The sequence below is a fragment of the Sabethes cyaneus genome, chromosome 3, assembly GCF_943734655.1.
Source record: "Sabethes cyaneus chromosome 3, idSabCyanKW18_F2, whole genome shotgun sequence".
NCBI lineage: Eukaryota > Metazoa > Arthropoda > Insecta > Diptera > Culicidae > Sabethes > Sabethes cyaneus.
This window is the reverse complement of record NC_071355.1, coordinates 58,392,409-58,415,279: the sequence shown is the minus strand read 5'-3', so window position 1 is coordinate 58,415,279 and position 22,871 is coordinate 58,392,409. Positions and strand designations below refer to the sequence as shown.

The 22,871-nt window shown below is 39.2% G+C and overlaps 1 protein-coding gene across 1 annotated transcript in view; it reads left to right on the top strand.

Moving 5' to 3' along the window:
* Positions 1-311: 311 nt before the first annotated feature.
* LOC128741715 (forkhead box protein J3) overlaps positions 312-22,871 on the top strand; it is a 28,504-nt gene continuing 5,944 nt past the window's right edge. The window contains exon 1 of the mRNA XM_053837700.1: positions 312-396. Within this exon, the coding sequence (XP_053693675.1) occupies positions 312-396 (85 nt within the window). The remainder of the gene's footprint in view (positions 397-22,871) is intronic.

Below are 22,871 nucleotides of genomic sequence, written 5' to 3'. Positions count from 1 at the left end.
CAACATCCTCAGCATTAAAATTACAAGCTCAGTGAAAAACGTATTATGCGTCAAATTGGTGGAATAATAATTTTTAATTTACCAGGAAGCAGTGATGTGTTTTAAAAGTGCTCAAATGTCATTGGCAAATGTCATAAAATAGGCTGAAATCAAGAAAGCCAGTAAACGTGAAATTTTGCTGACGCGTAACAGAAATTTCCAGTGTTTGAAATAAGGAAAAGTGAACAAGTACTCAATCGACGCCATATCCGCAAAAGGACTTATTTTATCCCGTGTTTGAAGGTAACCGGAACTATCCCGGTAACGGTAGGATGACGCAGTTGGAGGATGATGTTCTGCTGAACAATTTACTCAAGTTTCCAGGGACGATCATTATCTACAACAATGACCTAAATAGTAAGTACGGTTGGTAAATCGCTGCTTTAATGCGTAATAATGCTCATTTGCATAATTTTACGAAAGCAGAAAGCAACTGCGTTTCGCAAGAATAGAATAAGTAATACGTTATTGTTGGAAATTTACATTCAATTTCGTCCGTTAATATTGCCATATATATTTAAACGCAAAAATAGTGCATTGAAAAAGTTCCATAAATTCTCTATCCGTGATAAGAATACAAAGGTTTCATTCCCGTCTTTGAGAACTCCAAAGCCTTTTGCAATTAAAATGTGTAAAATGAATATTAATAGATTACAAAATGAATAAATATAAATAGATTACTCGAATACGCCGATTTCAATGGATAAACTAATTGAAGCACTAATATCTGGATTTAATAGCCTCAAAACAACGCACGTGCTGTTTATTAATAGTATAGGTATGTTTAAAAAGGTATTGCTTCTAAGCATAACCATAAGCATAACACAAGTGTATGAACTACTGCAAATGATTTTCTTGTCAAAATTAGAAAGTTGATTTACAAAATAAGCTTTTACCGAACATTAGATGAAATAAACATGTTATAAGGGGTTCGTAGATTTGGTAGAAACTTACTATATTGCAGATAATCCACCTTCTATTATTAGGGTGTTTTTTGCGTCTCATATACACATTTGCAATTTAGCAATTTGACGTTTCTATTTACCTCCAATTTGGCACCTCTGTACACCTCTTTGTTTGGCAGGAATATCTTCAATGTATTGTTGAGTACCTAAAAGATAATTAACGTTCAAATATGAATTTGCGTAGAACTTTTGAAATTGCTGCAAAGCTGAATACTCAATAAGTAAATAAAATTGGGTCTTTACAATACAAATGGCCGATAAATTCGTAAGTTCAAAAATTAAAACAACGAAAAACACTCCTTTCAATTTTATTGCGCACGTCCTTACCGCTTTTTTCTGCAACGCGCATTTAACAGATCACTTCTCTGCGGTGTTGCTTTTTGTTTATCAACGCAAGCGGTGGTAGCCGTAGTTTTTCCCGTTTATTGCTAGATTTCCTGGTCCACAATGGATGTTAAGGGTAATGCTGTAGTATATGTAAGTGATTTTGTCCACAAACAAAACAACTTGGCAATTGTAATTATGAGGAAAAGTCAAAACAAAAGCTGTATAACAATTGGGCGCGAAGCGTGCGATAATATAATTTGAAGGTTATTTTCGGGTGCAATAATTACGTGCAGTGTTGCTATGCAAAAAATGTATTTTATACGATTTGATTATTACATTGTCTTGATTGAACTTTTGCTTAAAAGTTATGAACAAAAACGTAAAACTAATAAAACTCATTTTTCACCATGAGGACCCAACATAAAAGTTGTACATGAAAAAATCTGGACACTCAAAAAATGCTGTCACGTAACAGGTGGCAACTAAAATTTTGGATTTTTTTTTCAAGCTGTCAAAAAAAGACAAATATACATGAAGAAGATCTGATTTACCGAAATTAAAGATACATTATCCATTGTTGAAAAAAAATTAGTGTATATTTGAAAACGGTCCGTAATCGGCAGCTCGGCGAAGACGTTTTGACGTTTGACGTCAAAACACGAGCGTTGTACGACCGTCATGTCAACTTTACGAATGCATCTCTTGATTCTACCAATCAACTGTTTGCAATTCGAGGCTTTCCAGTTATTTTTGTACACCAAGGAACTCAAAATCCCGAAGAAATCTTCGATTGGGCGCACTGAGACAGATTTTTCGGGTCGTGGTTTTTGGGTAAAAATGGGATCGAATGGGTATTCAGGAACGATTGTGTTTTTTTGGCGTAATGCGATGATGCTCTATCCGGTCAAAACACGTATTGTCCATCTGCATAATGTTTTTGTAGAAACGGGATCAAAATTTTTGTTAAAACATTCGTCTGGTGCATCTTAATTGATAGCCAAACCAGAGGACTTGTTGTTGAAGAAACGAGAAAGAGAACGATGTCCGTCTGCGTCCATAATTTTGGCTGGTTTTCCACTACCTTGCTTGCGAGTAGTTGTTGGGCATCTTAGGATATGGTAGACAGTCGAAGCCGCAACATATTTGCTTTTTAAATGTTGTACCGTATACTTTTGGCCGAGATTTCTGTTGCAGTTCGTAGAAGTATACAACGCGCTTCCGAAATGCTTCTTGTTCCAACGCCATTTTTAGCAAAACTGGGCAAGCATAAACAAAACAAAAAATATTAACATAACATAACTCTCATTTCGCTCTGAGCTCGTTTAGTTGTTGAGCATAAGGGCCGCGAAAAAATTCCTAAATTTTAGTTGCCATCCGTTATTTATTTTATCAGTAAAACTGTCAAAATTTCACGGAATTACATTAAGAAGTGTATGGTATCACCGCAATAAGCACGTTACGATTCGTTTCGGCACATTCGTAATAAAAATTTCGGACTATCCACTCGTGAGGCAGCTAAGCTAGCGAATTCTACCGATGTGTGATGCTGTGAAACGATTTGGGGAATGTCTGACTATCGACCGGAGACCCAAAAGTTGCAGAAAAGCAAATCGGTTGATTCTAAAGCTACGTCGAAAGTGGTGGCTTTTTTTCAAAAGGAACCCAAAGTTATGGACGAAAGACCCGGCGAAATTAGCAAGAGTTTCCAAATCGTATGTCCAGAAAACAAAGAAGAGGGAGGACTTGACAAGGTTCAAGTCACAAGTTGTACCGAATTGTAACGCAAAGCAAACTCTGCAGACAAAAACGGTCCAGAATCATTGACTTTCGAAATACGATTTTGTCTTTATGAATGGTTTTCTGTCCCAAATCCTAGTGATGGTAATAGTACTACAACGACAATAGCCCCGCTGTGGTTCCCAAGGAGTAGAATCCTGCCAATACCCTGAAGCTAAGGACGATTGAAGCTTACTGATTGATTGTAAAGGGCAAACCGACAAGGAAATGAGAAGGTGCAACTGTGTCGAGAAGCGAAAATGGAATTTGATTGCCAAACAAGTGGGGAAATCGCTAGTGCAAAGGATGATGTGCCGTGTTCGGGGAATAAATCAATCGACGTCACTTACCACAGAGCCACGGGGACCACACAGCCCGAGCAGGAGCGAAGAGCAAAATAATATCAAAATATGTTATGGAAATCGAATAACTCATATCAATATTTGGTCTTGTTTTCGCTGACATAGTTGGTAAAATAACAAAAAATAATATCAAAATTTTGCCCCTTCAAGGCCAAAAGAATAACTACTTGTGTTATTTGAATAACTGTATTCTGAGATTACAATAACATATTTTAGTATTATTAGGGTATTGAATAACAAATGCAGTAGCATATGAGATATTCAAACATCATTTTCTAAAATATTTATAATCTAAAATCTCTTTAATCAATAAAACAAAATTTATGAGATACATCGAATGTCATTTTAAGGTCAAAATAAGATATGATAACAAAATTAGTTACTATACTCATCTTACGACCATGTTTTAAATATCTACTCAATAAAAAAATGTGTTATCAATGTATCTCCTTATCAATTCAATAACAAAATATAGTATTATAACACAGTTTGATATTGTTTTTATATTATTTTGCTCTTCGCTCCTGCTCGGGAAGTTAGCAAGAACCCAAGAGGAAAACATTGAAATGTCTTTGTCTAGAAACACAAATGCGGGCTTGCTGAGGAATACTGTAGTAATGTATTAATCTATATATAAAAGTGAGCGTGAGTTTGTATGTTTGCATATTCCTCCATAACTCTGAAGCTCCTAGAGGGTTCTTCGTCAAACTTGGCACATATGTTTCTTAATAAAAGGAAATCAGCACTGGTTGGTTGACAAAATTGGGGTTCCTAACAAGGGGGGGAGGTCCAAATAAGTAAACGGGGTTGCGTTTCTCTTGCATTTGGACCGATTGCAGTTGCACAAGTGGCTGCGAGACAAGATGGTATGGAGAGGTAATGGAAGAGAGGGAGGTCCACCGAGGAAGGATATCTAGAAAAAAGGGTTTGTTTTTCTTTCGGAATTTCCAGAGAGCAAACAGATGCATAATAACCTACGCGAAAGAAGGGGTTGCTGACTGGAAGGGTGCCAACAGAAGCGAGGGGACGAGGAACGATAGTATGAATGTATGTTCCGCCGTAACTCCGGCACGTCTGGACGGGTCTTCGTCAAACATTGTAGGTCAAAAACATATTTTTTGACACAAAAGCGTAAGCGCAAGGGGTTGACAAAAGAGGGAAATGGTCTCTTACAAGGAGAGGAAAGTTTAAATAGGTAAAGGGGTGCATTTCTCTTGCACGGCAACTCATAGTTCATACGCCTGCCCCACTCCCCGCTTGTACTCCACCAAAAATAGTCCGCGATACCGTTCGTTCACATACGGCAAGTGCACGCAGGCCTTTTGTAACCAAAGTTACAGTCTCTAGTAGTCCATAGAGGACTCCGGTCAGATTAGCGTTTTGACCATTTTTGTGCGTTTTGATCAGTTTTGTGCGGCGGAAGGAAAATAATACTGTTCGGGTCAACAGATCTCCTGGGAAAGCTCACAGAGGAAGACACCGTAGATCTTGGATCACCGGGTCGGCTTGCACTGGGCAATCGGAGGGGCTACGTGGAGAAATCGTGCAACAACTACGGTATTCCTAGGCTGTACGAATTTTGGAAATTTCAAACTCTATTTTAGCTCTTGATATTTTATTACCGTAAAAGTGTGCGTGTGGGTGTGTAGTGTTTTCCGGGACAACTGGGGTTTTCACTGCGATACGTACCGGATCTACAGCGCTGAGGTTCGTTACTGATTCACACACGAACGCCACCATATATCTGACGATTTGGCGGTTTTTCTATGATCTCATTACCCTTTCTTTACCACACACCATTTTCTTCTCCTTTTCGCTATTAACTATGCCCACCCCCTTCAGGGTTGAATTTTCCTGTAGCTACAGTCGATGTCCTCCTTTTTGCCTTATTAATTCTAACAATTTATGTACTTGTGTTTCGTACTAATCTATTAAACAAACAATAATATTTTTATTTACATCAACTAATTTTACTAACAATTACTAATACAGAAAAACAATAGTTGTTTAAAAAACTAGCACCATAGAAAAAACTAAGGACGATTTGTAACAACGGTACCAAAAAGTAAACCAAACTTGCAACTTGAATGCGCCGTTGAATTTACTTATTCGTATTATTATTGGCGGTGACCAGAGATACCAAATATATGAACTCATCAACGACTTTTAGTTCATTTACACTCAATATAGTCATTGTCCGTAAGAGGCGAACGCTGTTTTCTCTGAAACCTCATCCCACCATATATTCCATATAGATAGTTGATTTTCGATGCATTGATTTGTAACCCTATCGTCCTATCCACCGTTTTCAGTCTTGCGTAGATTGCCTCCATCATCCCAAGGTCTCTAGTAGTGATGTTAAAGTCGTCTGTGAAGGCTAGGAGTTAGCTACTTTTACCGAAGAACGTTCGATGCCCTTTCGCCAGATCACACCTTCAATAGCGATGGTAAATAACATACAGGAGAGACCATCTCTTTGCCGCAAACCTCTGCGCAATTCGAAAGGCCTCTAGAATGCCCCCGAAACACGCATGTAGCTCAGCACTCACTCCAGGGCAGCTTTCATCAGCTGTGTCAGTCTGTCCGGAAAACCGTTTTCGTGCATTATCTGCCATCTGCCGTGCTCGATTGTATCGTATGCAGCCCCAAAATCCACAAAAATATAATGAGTGGGCACGTTGTACCTACTACCGACATTTTTAGAAGATTTGTCAGAGATTGAAAATTTGATCTGTAGTAGCAGGGATCCTCATAAAGCCCGCTTGATACTGTCTTACAAATTATCTTCCTATTGGAGATAGACGACGTAACAAGATCTGGGAGAGCACCTTGCAGACAGCGCTGATCAGCGTAAGGCCCCGGTATTTACAACAATCAAGCCGATCGCTTTTTTGTAGATGGGACAAACCACACCTTCCATCCGCTCTTCCGATAGTTTTTCCTCTCAAATCCTTGAAACTATCCGGTGAAGTGCTGTCACTAGTGGTTCTTTGCCACTTTTGTATATTCCTGCTGAGAGTCAGTCGGAGAGTTTTATGTTAAAAGACAGACTTTACAACCGTTAAATGCACAGATTGAACCATGCGAATTCCAGGAAAAAAATTATACATACTTCAGAATATCATATGCTTTTCATTTTCATGGCACATCAACCTGTTTTGTTCTGATTACAAAAAAATTCATTTGTTGGTGCAATCATCAATTAATATTCATTTACTTTAACATTGTGAGAACATATTTATGTAATGTGTTTTTACATTACAACTGAACCATCATTGTAGTCGTAACAAATAACCGACAGTTATATAATTCACGTTCTAAATATTCAATGCAAATATTCACCCCTGCTTCTAGCAAAACATAATTCTCTTCGCTTCGTATATCTATCATAGAATAATTCTCCTAAGAAAATAACGATCGCAAAGAGGACTCCTACTCCGAGGACAATAAAAGCGCTTAACAAATCCTCACAGCTCATCGGATACGGAGCCGTCTGCTCACGGTCCTGAGAATGGTAAATCTTGATCTGAACTCCGTAGTCCATGTAACGTTTAGCCACAATCGGTTCTTGATAGGCCCGAATGCCGGACTCGACAATACGTAAAATCAAATCGGACAGCTGATCTCGCAAGGGACACGTCTTGGTAGTCATTGACACTTCATATTCGAAGTACAGATCTTCTTTCATCAATCGATACAGCATAACATTGTTAGCCGTGATGAATGAGCCAATCATGTAGTGACCATAGTTGAGCTTACTCACACCAAAAGCAATGTGGCCTTGGTCCGCTAGAACCTCCAATTCCTCAACACTGTGAATTCTGAAATTTTGCATAACAATTTGCAGAGAAGGCTGTAAAAAAGAACAGATGATTAATTTCTTATTAAAAGAAAGGAATACCAAATAATACATTCTGAGTTAACAAGAGTGAGTGAACCCAAGCTTCGTGGGTTTGAGTCCAAATCATATCTCTTTCGGCCATATCCTGAAAGGTGTCGATCGGTGTTTCAAACAGCGGGAATGTACGCAGGCTTGCGTTTTTTCCTACGAAGATATTTCCAAGATTGATGGCAAATATCAGCAATGCAATTGAGAGTATTGTTTCCGGTGTGGAGCGGTGCAAAATTTCCGCCGCCTGAAATAAAACGATCGCCGTAACATTCAGAACATACCAAACGACACTGTTTTGTCCGAAATAGGGATGCGATTTAATGTGTGATATCCAACGGTACATGACAATGCACGAAACCATGCTAACGAGGACACAAATCCAAACATCTCTATGAAATACTAGCGCAATGGTCTGCCATGTAGGTATTAAGCTGTAAACAATATTTTGAGAAAATAATTTTCTTTGATTGTGTTAGCAGGTTTACTGAGGTCGAGGTGCAAAACAAGTAATTCCAACTTTCCGAATAGTTGCAGTGAATCCAAGAAATTGATAAACACTTTGCCAAGTTAGGAGGGATCCCACACCAACGTCTGCCCTTCGTTCCGCTATTGTTCCGATAATACCATTTCCGGTCCAATTGTTGTAAATAGTTCCCCATTCTCCCGCTTGATCTACGAAGAAACGAACTGTTATCGTCAGCTTCTCAAAGTGTGTCATTTTTCAAAGGAATCCTACCAATCTTTATATCCCACGTACAATTATACTTCTTGCAAAACTCCACCATCACCAGTCCACCCATTCCATCCACCGTGATCGTTTGATTTTTATACTTTGCCAACCATTGAGCACTGTTGGTGGGAGCGTAGGTAAAATGTGGCCCCCATAGGAAACTAGCCAAACGGAACATACGACGCTGCATATTGAGCATTTTATTCGGAAACAAATCAGCATCCAACATAAATGACTCATCGGTCACATGATAGGAATCCAATAGTATTAACTTTTGTGCTTCTTCCGGTGATGATTTAAAATTATGTGTCCAAATTTCGATTCTGTCTTCACTAAGAAGCAACAGCAAAGTTCGAGGAATTTCTTGCAAAGCTGGATGTTGACGAATCTCCAGCAAGCTATCAAAACCGTTGTTGTCCTCGATGTTGGGATCGAACAAAATAATTAGGGTTTTGTTGGGATTCCTGTACAGAGCGTAATCATGGCTGTGCAAGAATGAATCTAAAAAAGTGAGCGCGGTGTGCTGATCCATCAAAAAAGCATGGCAACCCAAATCGATGGCAATGGTTAACCGAGGATCGTAGCTCGTTCCGTGTAGAAAATTTATATCCAGGGAAACCCAAGCATTCTCGGAGATGAAAGGAATGCTTCGGAGAAGTTGTGAACTTGTGCTGTTTGATAAAATGCAGGTCGCGTAGACGCCGATAAAGTATGTAGTAACTATGGAAGAAATTTATAATTTTCGTATTGACATCAAACTATCATACTTACAAATATGAACGAACAGCGACGATAGCGCGAGCTCGTATGGAGCGCTTGGTAAGAGAAACAAAGTGGTATTCATGATTTGAATGGCCCATTTTCGACTTATGGCATGCCTTTTTATGGTTCGGGTTAAATGACCTACTTTTCCCTTTTCTGTCAAGGTAATTTGGTTGTTCAAAAAAAATATTTTCTGTGCAGTTTTCAGATAATGACAACATTGGCACGCCACGCATTGATTGTAGATAAACTTTCTCCTTTATTTGCCATAAGAAATTGCACATATTCCAGACAATGTTTGCACGAACCGTCATCTAAAATTAATATTAATTGTATAATTTTACATCCTTGGACATATGTAGATAATTTCAACTCATTGATACTGTGTTTGTTTTAGGTAGTACCTATATTGATCTTTTGGTATACTCACAAAACAAAGAAAATGAAATAATACCTAATACCTAGTCTACCTTATAATTTGTTTGTTTTAGTAGACTTGCTCGCACTGTGGATTTGGCTAACAACAGATATCTTCATAATCAAGTCTGCTGGATTTGCAACAGGTAGAATTTTTGACATGGAACCACGTCCTATTTTTAGTCCTAAAATGTACTTTATCCACATGCAATATTTTTGATTTTGGAGCCCAACTCAAAGTTCCATTGTTTGGTAGTATGGAATTATGATTGCGAAATAACTTCGTCAATATTTTTTTTCTTGCTTTTTTAATAATTGTTACCGATCACTTTTAAATTGATCGGCACAATGAAGTAGTTGGTTCAGTTTAGCGTTTTAGTTTTAAGTTTGTAATTATTTTGTTTTGTTTTGATTGGCTCTGAATTATTGTCTTTAGTTTGTTAATTTCTTTTGCTTATTAAAATTTGTTATTTTTGTTTAACCTAGGTTTAAGTCCTTGCTAACACACTAACATAAAAGAAAACCCTATAATTAGGCAACGACAAATTGCGAAAAAAATGAGTATTGTATTGTGGCCGCTTACAAGTCCGTGGGATCTCTGCCGCATGATAATCTGGGCCTTCTGAGCACACCCCGGAACGTGCAGACCAGACGTTGGGGCGTTGGACGTGCTTCACAAGGAGCCGTTATTTATTTCCCAGAGGGCAGCCAAAACTTGTAAACGGTCACAAATTTAATTAAAGGCATGTACCGGAAAAACCGCAACGGCAAAAGACGGCAAAATAGTCCGCACTAAAATTTCCAACTAATAAACTAACCCATTGATCACGGCACAACCCTGGGAACTCTCAACCGGTTCGCCTATCAGCAAACGAAGGGAAATTCGATAGCGAACCCACTGTGTCCAGATAGAGAGAAGGGAGGAGAGAGATAGTCGACGAGAGGGAGATATAGGATGAAGGTGGGTCGAAGGTTGAAAGGCCCAAAAGGAGGGGACAGTCGAGCTCGAACCATACGGTGAACTACACCCAACGCCAGAGAGCTAAAAATTCAAAGCTGTGCAAAAGTAGCTAGTCATCCGAAGCGTAGTCTTTCTTAAAGCCGAAGAGCTGAATTCATATTGAGACGGCTAAGACAGTATGGCTGTCCGTGTACCAACGTATTGGATGTGACAGACAGCGGCCAGAAGCAGTCGGACGTTGTGATCCATACCTATTTCAACTACGGAATCAGCCATCGTATAGCAGGTGTTACGTGGAACCACGTGTGACCCCATTGCCAATCTGGACGGCAAACAGCTTAAGGCAACGCTGAGTGTTCCTGAAGGGTGGAAAACGTAATGCAATGCTCCCCATCTGGATTCCTGGAAGTCACCGGAAGCATAGTTCCTGTCAACCTTAACCTCGATCTAGTACGTCATCGTGCCAGCATCTTAAAAATCGACCGTGAAGCGGTCGAGGTATGTACACTCTCTCTTTCATCCGTTTTCCTGCATGTCGCCGATGGGCCCCAACGCATCGTAACCGGTACCGCAACGTGATTTTCAACTCTAAGCTCGAATTAATAAATAAGTAAAATGGAGTTCTAGATTTTAAGTTTAAAGAGCCGATCCCTTTTCCTCTGATCCCTCGTTCGTTGTTCCGCTTTGTTTGATTGAGACGGTAAGTAGTCGAATGTGCTGAGTCCCCCGAACACGCTACGACCCTGAGAAGATAAAGCGAGCCAGCAGGGCAGTGTGAGCTTTCTCATACTTACATAATTTCCATTTTATATTCCGTTTTCACCGAAAAACTTTTCGTTTCCGCTTTTTGATTATGTTCGACAAGTGTTTTCCGAATCCAAGACATTTTTTATTCTGCTCATAAAATTGGACTTTAACAATGAATGAAAATGTCGTACTTATCGAAGTCGGAACCATTGATTTATGGGTTTCTCAAACCAACGGAGATTCGCAACCGCAATTAAAAGGGAATCGTGGAACTAACTTTGTCTGGAATCTAGAGAGAAAATGTAGGAATTCATGAGGATTCAAAAACTGCCAAAAAGTCATTTTTCATAAAAATGGCGTTTCTGTGGTTTTTCAAACAATAAACGATTATTAAATGTTATTAAATGAATATCTTAATGACGATTGTGCAGGGAGACGAAAGGGAAGCTAATATAAGAGTGCCCATGGAAGATAGTAGTATCACAGCACCAAACCTCAAAGAGGTTGAATGAGAAATCGGATTAATGAAGACCAACATGGCCACTGGAAAGACTCGACTAACAGCTGAGCTCTACAAATTCGGTAGAAAAACGCTAGCGACTGCTGTAAAGAGTGAGTGATTTTCAGGAACTGGAAGAAGAAGACGCTAACAGAGGAGTGAATGGAAGGAATTGGAAAAGTGATAGGGTTAACTGCTGCAACTATCGCAGGTGCAGCATGATACTGATAAACACCGCCTACAAATTATTTTTCTAGATCTTGTTATATAGGCTGTCACCGATAGCCTAAAGATTCGTAAGGAAGCATCAAGCGGGCTTCATAAGCGCTAATGCGACTTCGGACCAAATATTCACCTTTCAGCAAATCTCGCATAATAGCTGCACATTCTATATTTATCGACTTCAAAGCGGCATGCGCATACGATATAATCGATGGAGACCAGCTATGGCACGGATACCAGAGGACTTGTTGTTGAAGAAACGAGAAAGAGAACGATGTCCGTCTGCGTCCATAATTTTGGCTGGTTTTCCACTACCTTGCTTGCGAGTAGTTGTTGGGCATCTTAGGATATGGTAAACAGTCGAAGCCGCAACATATTTGCTTTTTAAATGTTGTACCGTATACTTTTGGCCGAGATTTCTGTTGCAGTTCGTAGAAGTGTACAACGCGCTTCCGAAATGCTTCTTGTTCCGACGCCATTTTTAGCAAAACTGGGCAAGCATAAACAAAACAAAAAATATTAACAAAAAGACGAGAGAGAGAGAGAGCTAACACATACATACTCTCATTTCGCTCTGAGCTCGTTTAGTTGTTGAGCATAAGGGCCGCGAAAAAATTCCTAAATTTTAGTTGCCATCCGTTATTTATTTTATCAGTAAAACTGTCAAAATTTCACGGAATTACATTAAGAAGTGTATGGTATCACCGCAATAAGCACGTTACGATTCGTTTCGGCACATTCGTAATAAAAATTTCGGACTATCCCCTCGTGTGGCAGCTAAGCTAGCGAATTCTACCTATGTGTGATGCTGTGAAACGATTTGGGGAATGTCTGACTATCGACCGGAGACCCAAAAGTTGCAGAAAAGAAAATCGGTTGATTCTAAAGCTACGTCGAAAGTGGTGGCTTTTTTCAAAAGGAACCCAAAGTTATGGACGAAAGACCCGGCGAAATTAGCAAGAGTTTCCAAATCGTATGTCCAGAAAACAAAGAAGAGGGAGGACTTGACAAGGTTCAAGTCACAAGTTGTACCGAATTGTAACGCAAAGCAAACTCTGCAGACAAAAACGGTCCAGAATCATTGACTTTCGAAATACGATTTTGTCTTTATGAATGGTTTTCTGTCCCAAATCCTAGTGATGGTAATAGTAGTACAACGACAATAGCCCCGCTGTGGTTCCCAAGGAGTAGAATCCGGCCAATACCCTGAAGCTAAGGACGATTGATTGTAAAGGGCAAACCGACAAGGAAATGAGAAGGTGCAACTGTGTCGAGAAGCGAAAATGGAATTTGATTGCCAAACAAGTGGGGAAATCGCTAGTGCAAAGGATGATGTGCCGTGTTCGGGGAATAAATCAATCGACGTCACTTACCACAGAGCCACGGGGACCACACAAGTTAGCAAGAACCCAGGAGAAAAATATTGAAACGTCTTTGTCTAGAAACACAAATGCGGGCTTGCTGAGGAATACTGTAGTAATAGATCAATCTAATAAAAGTGAGCGTGAGTTTGTATGTTTGCATATTCCGCCATAACTCTGAAGTAGAGATGGTCGGGTTTCATATTTTCCAAGCCCGAACCCGACCCGGGTCGAAAATTTTTTTGCTGTCGAACCCGGACCCGACCCGAACCCGAATTTTTATTTTTGTTTTCAAACCCGAGCCCTACCCGAACCCGAAATTTTATTTTCAATCAAACCCGAACCCGACCCGAGCCCGGATTTATTTTTTTCGCTAAGCCCGAACCCGACCCGACCCGAACCCGAATTTTTTTTTCGGCCAAACCAAAACCCGATCCGAACCCTAATTTTTATATTATGTTAAATTTGATCCCGTCCTGAACTTGAATTTTATATTAATTTTCATAAAACTCACACCTCGATTTGAATCTCGGCAGTTTTCTTTTCGTATTCTCTATAACGTTCGAGCTATAAAATTCATTTAAAATTTTAGGTTTTTTCACCTTTCTTTTGGAACTGAATTGAAAATTGTAAAAAATTAAAGTATACACCAGAATCGTGTCTTTTACTTTTCGCGGGAATATCTCTTAAGTTTTCTATGAAACCTGTAAAAAGCGAAAAGAAAAATTTACATGAAAAATTATTTTGAAATACTTGGATCTTGTTTCATTATGTTATACCGGTATCTAATAGCTGAAAGCTAGTTCTTAGTCTAAAGCACTAGCACTTTAGTTTAAAGGTAGCAAACATAAAAGGGATTGATTTTAACACTAAACATATCGACTTCACTCTATAAATAATTTTCGCGAGAAGACCGGAAAAGCAATGGGTCAAATGACCCCTTCACGACGATATGTGTAGATGTACGATATGATAGTGTTAAAGACAGCTAAACTACAACTATTCCGAGGCACGAAACTTTTTGGAAATCGAAATAGAAACCAATAATTTATGATAGCAGACAACTGTAGTCTTCTGTCAGTCCACCCAATCACTAGTTTGGGCGCAGTTATGACATGAACCAACTAACGAATTCTGGATTATGTAACTTTTGGTCTAAACTCGATCTAAATCTGAAAACACTAAACCGTCTAAAAAGCAACCAGTCCAATGAAGCTGATATCTGAGTCATACTAAATATCATTAAAGTACTGTTTATTTTATTATGTTAAAATAATACTTTTACAACAACTGAATGTGGATATGGTTCGGTTTCTCATTACCCAAACCCGAAACCCGGACTAATTTTTTTCGCTAAGCCCGAACCCGACCCGAATCCGAATTTTTTTTTTGGCCAAACCCGAGCCCGACCCGAACCCGACACCTGGTAAAAGTGTCAAGCCCGTTCCCGACCCGAACCCGACGGGTTCGGGTTTTTTTCGGGTTTCGGGTCTGAAAACCCGAGACTCGACCATCTCTACTCTGAAGCTCCTAGAGGGTTCTTCATCAAACTTGCCACATATGTTTCTTGATAAAAGGAAATCAGCACTGGTTGGTTGACTAAATTGGGGTTAAGCGCTGAGGTTCGTTACTGATTCACACACGAACGCCACCATATATCTGACGGTTTGGCGGTTTTTCTATGATCTCATTACCCTTTCTTTACCACACACCATTTTCTTCTCCTTTCGCTATTAACTACACCCACCCCCTTCAGGGTTGAATTTTCCTGTAGCTACAGTCGATGTCCTCCTTTTTGCCTTATTAATTCTAACAATTTATGTATTTGTGTTTCGTACTAATCTATTAAACAAACAATAATATTTTTATTTACATCAACTAATTTTACTAACAATTACTAATACAGAAAAACAATAGTTGTTTAAAAAACTAGCACTATAGAAAAAACTAAGGACGATTTGTAACAACGGTGCCAAAAAGTAACCCAAACTTGCAACTTGAATGCGCCGTTAAATTTACTTATTCGTATTATTATTGGCGGTGACCAGAGATACCAAATATATGAACTCATCAACCACTTTTAGTTTATTGCACTCAATATAGTCATTGTCCGTAGGAGGCGAACGCTGTTTTCTCTGAAACCTCATCCAACCATATATTCCATATAGATAGTTGATTTTCGATGCATTGATTTGTAACCCTATCCTCCTATCCACCGTTTTTAGTCTTGCGTAAATTGCCTCCATCATCCCAAGGTCTCTAGTAGTGATGTTAAAGTCGTCTGTGAAGGCTAGGAGGAGGAGGAGGAGCTACTTTTACCGAAGAACGTTCGATGCCCTTTCGCCAGATCACACCTTCAATAGCGATGGTAAATAACATACAGGACAGACCATCTCTTTGCCGCAAACCTCTGCGCAATTCGAAGGGCCTCTAGAATGCCCCCGAAACACGCATGTAGCTCAGCACTCACTCCAGGGCAGCGTTCATCAGCTGTGTCAGTCTGTCCGGAAAACCGTTTTCGTGCATTATCTGCCATCTGCCGTGCTCGATTGTACCGTATGCAGCCCCAAAATCCACAAAAATATAATGAGTGGGCACGTTGTACCTACTACCGACATTTTTAGAAGATTTGTCAGAGATTGAAAATTTGATCTGTAGTAGCACGGATCCTCATAAAGCCCGCTTGATACTGTCTTACAAATTATCTTGCTATTGGAGATAGACGACGTAACAAGATCTGGGAGAGCACCTTGCAGACAGCGCTGATCAGCGTAAGGCCCCGGTATTTACAACAATCAAGCCGATCGCTTTTTATAGATGGGACAAACCACACCTTCCATCCACTCTTCCGATAGTTTTTCCTCTCAAATCCTTGAAACTATCCGGTGAAGTGCTGTCACTAGTGGTTCTTTGCCACTTTTGTATAGTTCTGCCGAGAGTTGGTCGGAAAGTTTTATGTTAAAAGACTGACTTTACAACCATTAAATGCACAGATTGAACCATTCGAATTCCAGGAAAAAACCCGATTTAATCCACCTAGTGGTGAAAGGAACCTTTGTTATACGGTCTTACTTGATATTTGAGATAGAAATCGATACGTTTTCGGAACATAATTCATCTATTGGTTAACGTTGCGTAATGCGTTGGTTTACATAAAATTTTTGAAAATTGAATAAGTTTACAAATTTTGAACAAAATAGGAACACTTTTAAATTTTGATAGATCCTATTTTCATGTAATTCCTGAGTAAGGATAAGTAAGTTGTTATTAATTTGAGTAAGTGCAAATAAAAGTAAGTTGTAAGACGAAATCTTATTCTTTAACATATACATTGCCTAGTAAAGGTCTAGTTTATAGGTTTTTGAACTATGCATAATTTCCTGTAATGCCATTCTATTTGATTCACATCAATAGAGTTTACTTGAATAATTTTAATCAATTTTTATTAACCTTCGGTTACTCACGCTGTTGTATTTTGTACAACACGTGTAGGTTTTTCAACACCATATTGTTATAAAGTTACAAATCGTTGTTTAACTAACGAATATTCTTCAATAAACTTATTCTGAGCAAAATGTCATAATTATTCAATGCATTAATAATTTAAATTGTTGGAAAAATAGATCAGCATAAACCGTCATCACAGAAACGAAACAATCAGCATGCGAGGTGTACCGCAATTGACCCCAAGTGGAATTTTCTTTCGTTTCTTCATATGGAAAAATGGTGTCTGTGTGCAGCAAAACTAGCCAATGTAAAATGTTTAAAATGTATCCGTCTGCTGGTAGTCGAGTAATTCGTAATCAAAATTAAGGTATTTTTTATAATCAAAGTTCTACAGTTCCTAAACAAGCAAACATAGAGGTATACTATATTCAGCAAAGTTGTGTATTTTTATCATTTGTACAATTTTGTAATACAAGAAAAAGTCATACAACAATTACAAAAAGAGCAAAAATATAAAAACTGAGTTTACAAATTCATATACAATAAATAAGATTTTTCTATCTTAGCTGCAGAGATGGAAGGTTACTGTCTCTAGCAAAATTTCTTGTAATAATATGCTCTATAACTTTGCAGAGCACATCAATTTGTTATATTGACACTGAAGAAAAATAATTTTTTTTATTTCACTTTTAGGGGGATTAATCAAAATTTAGATTCCACCAGACGATAGAGCTTTTAATTTCAAGAAACTATTCTAAAGGTTCGATAAACCTAAAACCAAGTTTTCCCAGTCAAACCTCTAGTGCGCACGTTTTCTTTGGTTTGGGATTATAGTGCGCGCGAGTAACTGTGTTGCAAAAGTTGGCGCGAGTGTTCGAGGGTTAATATCTTTTGACCGGTACAACCAATTCTTATGAAATTTTGCATATATATTCGTAGAGTCAAAACCTCTCGATTGATATTAAAATAATTGAAATTAGGTAAATTTTCTTGGTTAAAATCATTATAAATTATTGTTAATTTTGGTGTGGTGTATACGGTTGCTCATAACTTTCAAATTAAACGTCCAATCAAAAAACCATTCAATTGTGATCTATTAGCATATATTATCTTTCAAATGAGACTAATAGCGCATAAATCGGTTTGGCCATCTCTAAGAAACAGGCGATAATTATTTCCTTGTCAAAACAGGTTTTTTAAGCATAACTTTTAAACTACTTGTTTGTTTTCAATTAAAAATTTCTGAATAATTTAGCTTTAATAAGGGCTTTCATTTGATACTAAGATCGTTGAAATCGGTCATGTAGTTCTAGAGAAACCCGTGTCACGTATTTTTCACATTTTTGCTTATAACTTTTAAACGAAACGTCGTGTCACGAAGCAACTCAATAGTGATCTACTAGACAATAATACCTTTCAAACAAAAGTAATAGCGAACGATTCGGTTCAGCCATCTTTGAGAAACAGGCGATAGAAAAAATCATTACATACATACACGCACACACACACACACACAGACATTGCTCAAATCGTCGAACCCTATCGATTGGTATATGTGACTTGGCCCTCCGGGCCTCGGATCAATTTCGTGTTTATCGACCAATTTTTAAACCTTTGTTATAGTATAACAAAGGTAAAAATTATACATACTTTAGAATATCATATGATTTTCATTTTCATGGCACATCAACCTGTTTTGTTTTGATTACAAAAAAATTCATTTGTTGGTGCAATCATCAATTAATATTCATTTACTTTAACATTGTGAGAACATATTTATGTAATGTGTTTTTAAATTACAACTGAACCATCATTGTAGTCGTAACAAATAACCGACAGTTATTTAAATATTTAATGCAAATATTCACCCCTGCTTTTAGCAAAACATAATTCTCTTTGCTTCGTATATCTATCATAGAATAATTCTCCTAAGAAAATAACGATCGCAAAGAGGACACCTACTCCGAGGATAATAAAAGCACTTAACAAATCTTCACAGCTCATCGGATACGGAGCCGTCTGCTCGCGGTCCTGAGAATGGTAAATCTTGATCTGAACTCCGTAGTCCATGTAACGTTTAGCCACAATCGGTTCTTGATAGGCCCGAATGCCGGACTCGACGATACGTAGAATCAAATCGGACAGCTGATCTCGCAAGGGACACGTCTTGGTAGTCATTGACACTTCATATTCGGAGTATAGATCTTCTTTCATCAATCGATACAGCATAACATTGTTAGCCGTGATGAATGAGCCAATCATGTAGTGACCATAGTTTAGCCTACTCACACCGAAAGCCATGTGACCTTGGTCCGCTAGAACCTCCAATTCCTCAACACTGTGAATTCTGAAATTTTGTCTAACAAGTTGCAGAGAAGGCTGTAAAAAAGAACAGATGATTAATTTCTTATTAAAAGAAAAGAATACCAAATAATACATTCTGAGTTAACAAGAGTGAGTGAACCCAAGCTTCGTGGGTTTGAGTCCAAATCGTATCTCTTTCCGCCATATCCTGAAAGGTGTCGATCGGTGTTTCAAACAGCGGGAATGTACGCAGGCTAGCGTTTTTTCCTACGAAGATATTTCCAAGATTGATGGCAAATATCAGCAATGCAATTGAGAGTATTGTTTCCGGTGTGGAGCGGTGCAAAATTTCCGCCGCCTGAAATAAAACGATCGCCGTAACATTCAGAACATACCAAGCGACACTGTTTTGTCCAAAATAGGGATGCGATTTAATATGTGATATCCAACGGTACATGACAATGCACGAAACCATGCTAACGAGGACGCAAATCCAAACATCTCTATGAAATACTAGCGCAATGGTCTGCCAAGTAGGTATTAAGCTGTAAAAAATATTTTGAGAAAATTGATTTCGTTGATTGTGTTAGCAGGCTTACTGAGGTCGAGGTGCAAAACAAGTAACTCCAACTTTCCGAATAGTAGCAGTGAATCCAAGAAATTGATAAACAGTTTGCCAAGTTAGGAGCGATCCCACACCAACGTCTGCCCTTCGTTCCGCTATTGTTCCGATAATACCATTTCCGGTCCAATTGTTGTAAATAGTTCCCCATTCTCCCGCTTGATCTACGAAGAAACGAACTGTTATCGTCAGCTTCTCAAAGTGTGTCAAAGGAATCCTACCAATCTTTATATCCCACGTACAATTATACTTCTTGCAAAACTCCACCATCACCAGTCCACCCATTCCATCCACCGTGATCGTTTGATTTTTATACTTTGCCAACCATTGAGCACTGTTGGTTGGAGCGTAGGTAAAATGTGGCCCCCAAAGGAAACTAGCCAAACGGAACATACGACGCTGCATATTGAGCATTTTATTTGGAAATAAATCAGCATCCAACATAAATGACTCATCGGTCACATGATAGGAATCCAATGGTATTAACTTTTGTGCTTCTTCCGGTGATGATTTAAAATTATGTGTCCAAATTTCGATTCTGTCTTCACTAAGAAGCAACAGCAAAGTTCGAGGAATTTCTTGCAAAGCTGGATGTTGACGAATCTCCAGCAAGCTATCGAAACCATTGTTGTCCTCGATGTTGGGATCGAACAAAATGATTAGGGTTTTGTTGGGATTCCTATACAGAGCGTAATCATGGCTGTGCAAGAATGAATCTAAAAAAGTGATCGCGGTGTGCTGATCCATCAGAAAAGCATGGCAACCCAAATCGATGGCAATGGTTAACCGAGGATCGTAGCTCGTTCCGCGTAGAAAATTTATATCCAGGGAAACCCAAGCATTCTCGGAGATGAAAGGAATGCTTCGGAGAAGTTGTGAACTTGTGCTGTTTGATAAAATGCAGGTCGCGTAGACGCCGATAAAGTATGTAGTAACTATGGAAGAAATTTATAAATTTCGTACTGACATCAAACTATCATACTTACAAATATGAACGAACAGCGACGATAGCGCGAGCTCGTATGGAGCGCTTGGTAAGAGAAACAAAGTGGTATTCATGATTTGAATGGCCCATTTTCGACTTATGGCATGCCTTTTTATGCTTCGGGTTAAATGACCTACTTCTCCCTTTTCTGTCAAGGTAATTTGGATGTTCAAAAAAATATTTTCTGTGCAGTTTTCAGATAATGACAACATTGGCACGCCACGCATTGATTGTAGATAAACTTTCTCCTTTATTTGCCATAAGAAATTGCACATATTCCAGACAATGTTTGCACGAACCGTCATCTAAAATTAATATTAATTGTATAATTTTACATCCTTCTGGGCATATGTAGATAATTTCAACTCATTGATACTGTGTTTGTTTTAGGTAGTATAATGATCTCTTGGTATACTTACAAAACAAAGAAAATGAAATGATACCTAATAGTCTACCTTCGTAATTTGTTTGTTTTAGTAGACTTGCTCGCACTGTGGATTTGGCTAACAATAGATATCTTCATAAGCAATTTGGATTTGCGACAGGCAGGATTTTTAGTCCTGAAATTTACTTTATCCACATGCAATATTTTTGATTTTGGGGCCCAACCCAAAGTTCCATTGCTTGGTAGTATGGAATTATTTTTGAAACCAATAAAACTTTGTCAATATTTTTTTGCTCTTTTAATAATTTCCGTTGTATATTCCGTTTTTCACCGAAAAGCTTTTCGTTTCCGCTTTTTGGCTATGTTCGACAAGTGTTTTCCGAATCCAAAGACATTTTTTATTCTGCTCACAAAATTGGACTTAAACAATGCATGAAAGTGTCGTACTTATAGAAGTGCCGATCGTCGGGTTTCCCAAACAAACGGATATTCGCAACCCCAATTAAAAGGAGATCGTGGAACTAACTTTTTCTTGAATCTAGAGAGAAGATGTAGGAATTCTCAAGGATTCAAAAACTGCCAAAAAGTCATTTTTCATAAAAATGGCGTTTGTAGGGGTTTTCAAACAATAAACGATTACTGAATGTTATTAAATGAACATCTTAATGACGATTGTGCAGGGAGACGAAAGGGAAGCTAATATAAGAGTGCCCATGGAAGATAGTAGTGTCACAGCACCAAACCTCAAAGAGGTTGAATGAGAAATCGGATTACTGAAGACCAACATGGCCACTGGAAAGACTCGACTAACAGCAGAGCTCTACAAATTCGGTAGAAAACGACTGCGACTACTGTAAAGAGTGGATGATTTTCAGGAACTGGAAGAAGAAGACGCTAACAGAGGAGTGAATGGAAGGAATTGGAAGAGTGATAGGGTTAACTGCTGCAACTATCGCAGGTGCAGCATGATACTGATAAACACCGCCTACAAATTAGTTTTCTAGATCTTGTTATATAGGCTATCACCGATAGCCTAAAGATTCGTAAGGAAGCATCAAGCGGGCTTCATAAGCGCTGATGCGACTTCGGACCAAATATTCACCTTTCAGCAAATCTCGCATAATAGCTGCACATTCTATATTTATCGACTTCAAAGCGGTATGCGCATACGATATAATCGATGGAGACCAGCAATGGCACGGATAATGATTTCCAGGCAAACTGGCTCGGGGTGGTCGGTATGCCCACTGAGCGTGTTCAAGCAGTCGGAGGCTTGCTTCCGGTGCTTCGAGCACGGACATAACCCCAGGATCTACAAGGGGCCAGATAGGAGCCAATTGTGCAGGAGATGTGGCCGTGCTGACCATAAAGCAAGAAACTGCGCGTAGCCTCCCAAGTGTACCGGTAAACTTGATCTGTTCCGGTAAACGGGACGCAAGGCACGTAACGGGAGGTCCAAGGTACCCGGCCGGTGTACCGGCGACCAAGCCATGTTCATAGTGCAAGTGACACAACTCAACCTGTACCACAGCAGCACGGCTCAGCAGCTGTTACACTAAACAGTTTCTGAGTCAGCAACGGACATTGCCTTCATCTCGAACCCATATCACGTCCCTGCCAGAAACGGCAACTGGGTCTCGGATAGGTCCGGGACGGCGGCTATATGGACGACAAGCAGGTTCCCGATTCAATAGGTTGTGTCAACTGCAGACGAGGGTCTACTGCAGCTGTTATGCTCCGCCGAGTTGGTCTATCGAACAGTTTACGCGGATGGTAGACTGAGTATCAGTTGTACTGACTGGTCTAAGGCCGGTGGTAGGGGTGGACGACTTTAACGCTTGGGCGGGGTGAGTGGGGAAGTCGTCGCATAGGGGTCGGATTCTGCTTGAGGCTCTGGCAAAGCTCAACGTAGATCTGGCCAATGTCAGCACCACAAGTACCTTCAGTAGGAACGGTGCGGAGTCTATCATCGACGTTACATTCGACAGTGGTGACAGTCCTGGTCTGATAGGAGACTGGAGGGTAGACAATGGCTACACAATCTACACTCACAGTGACCATCAGGCGG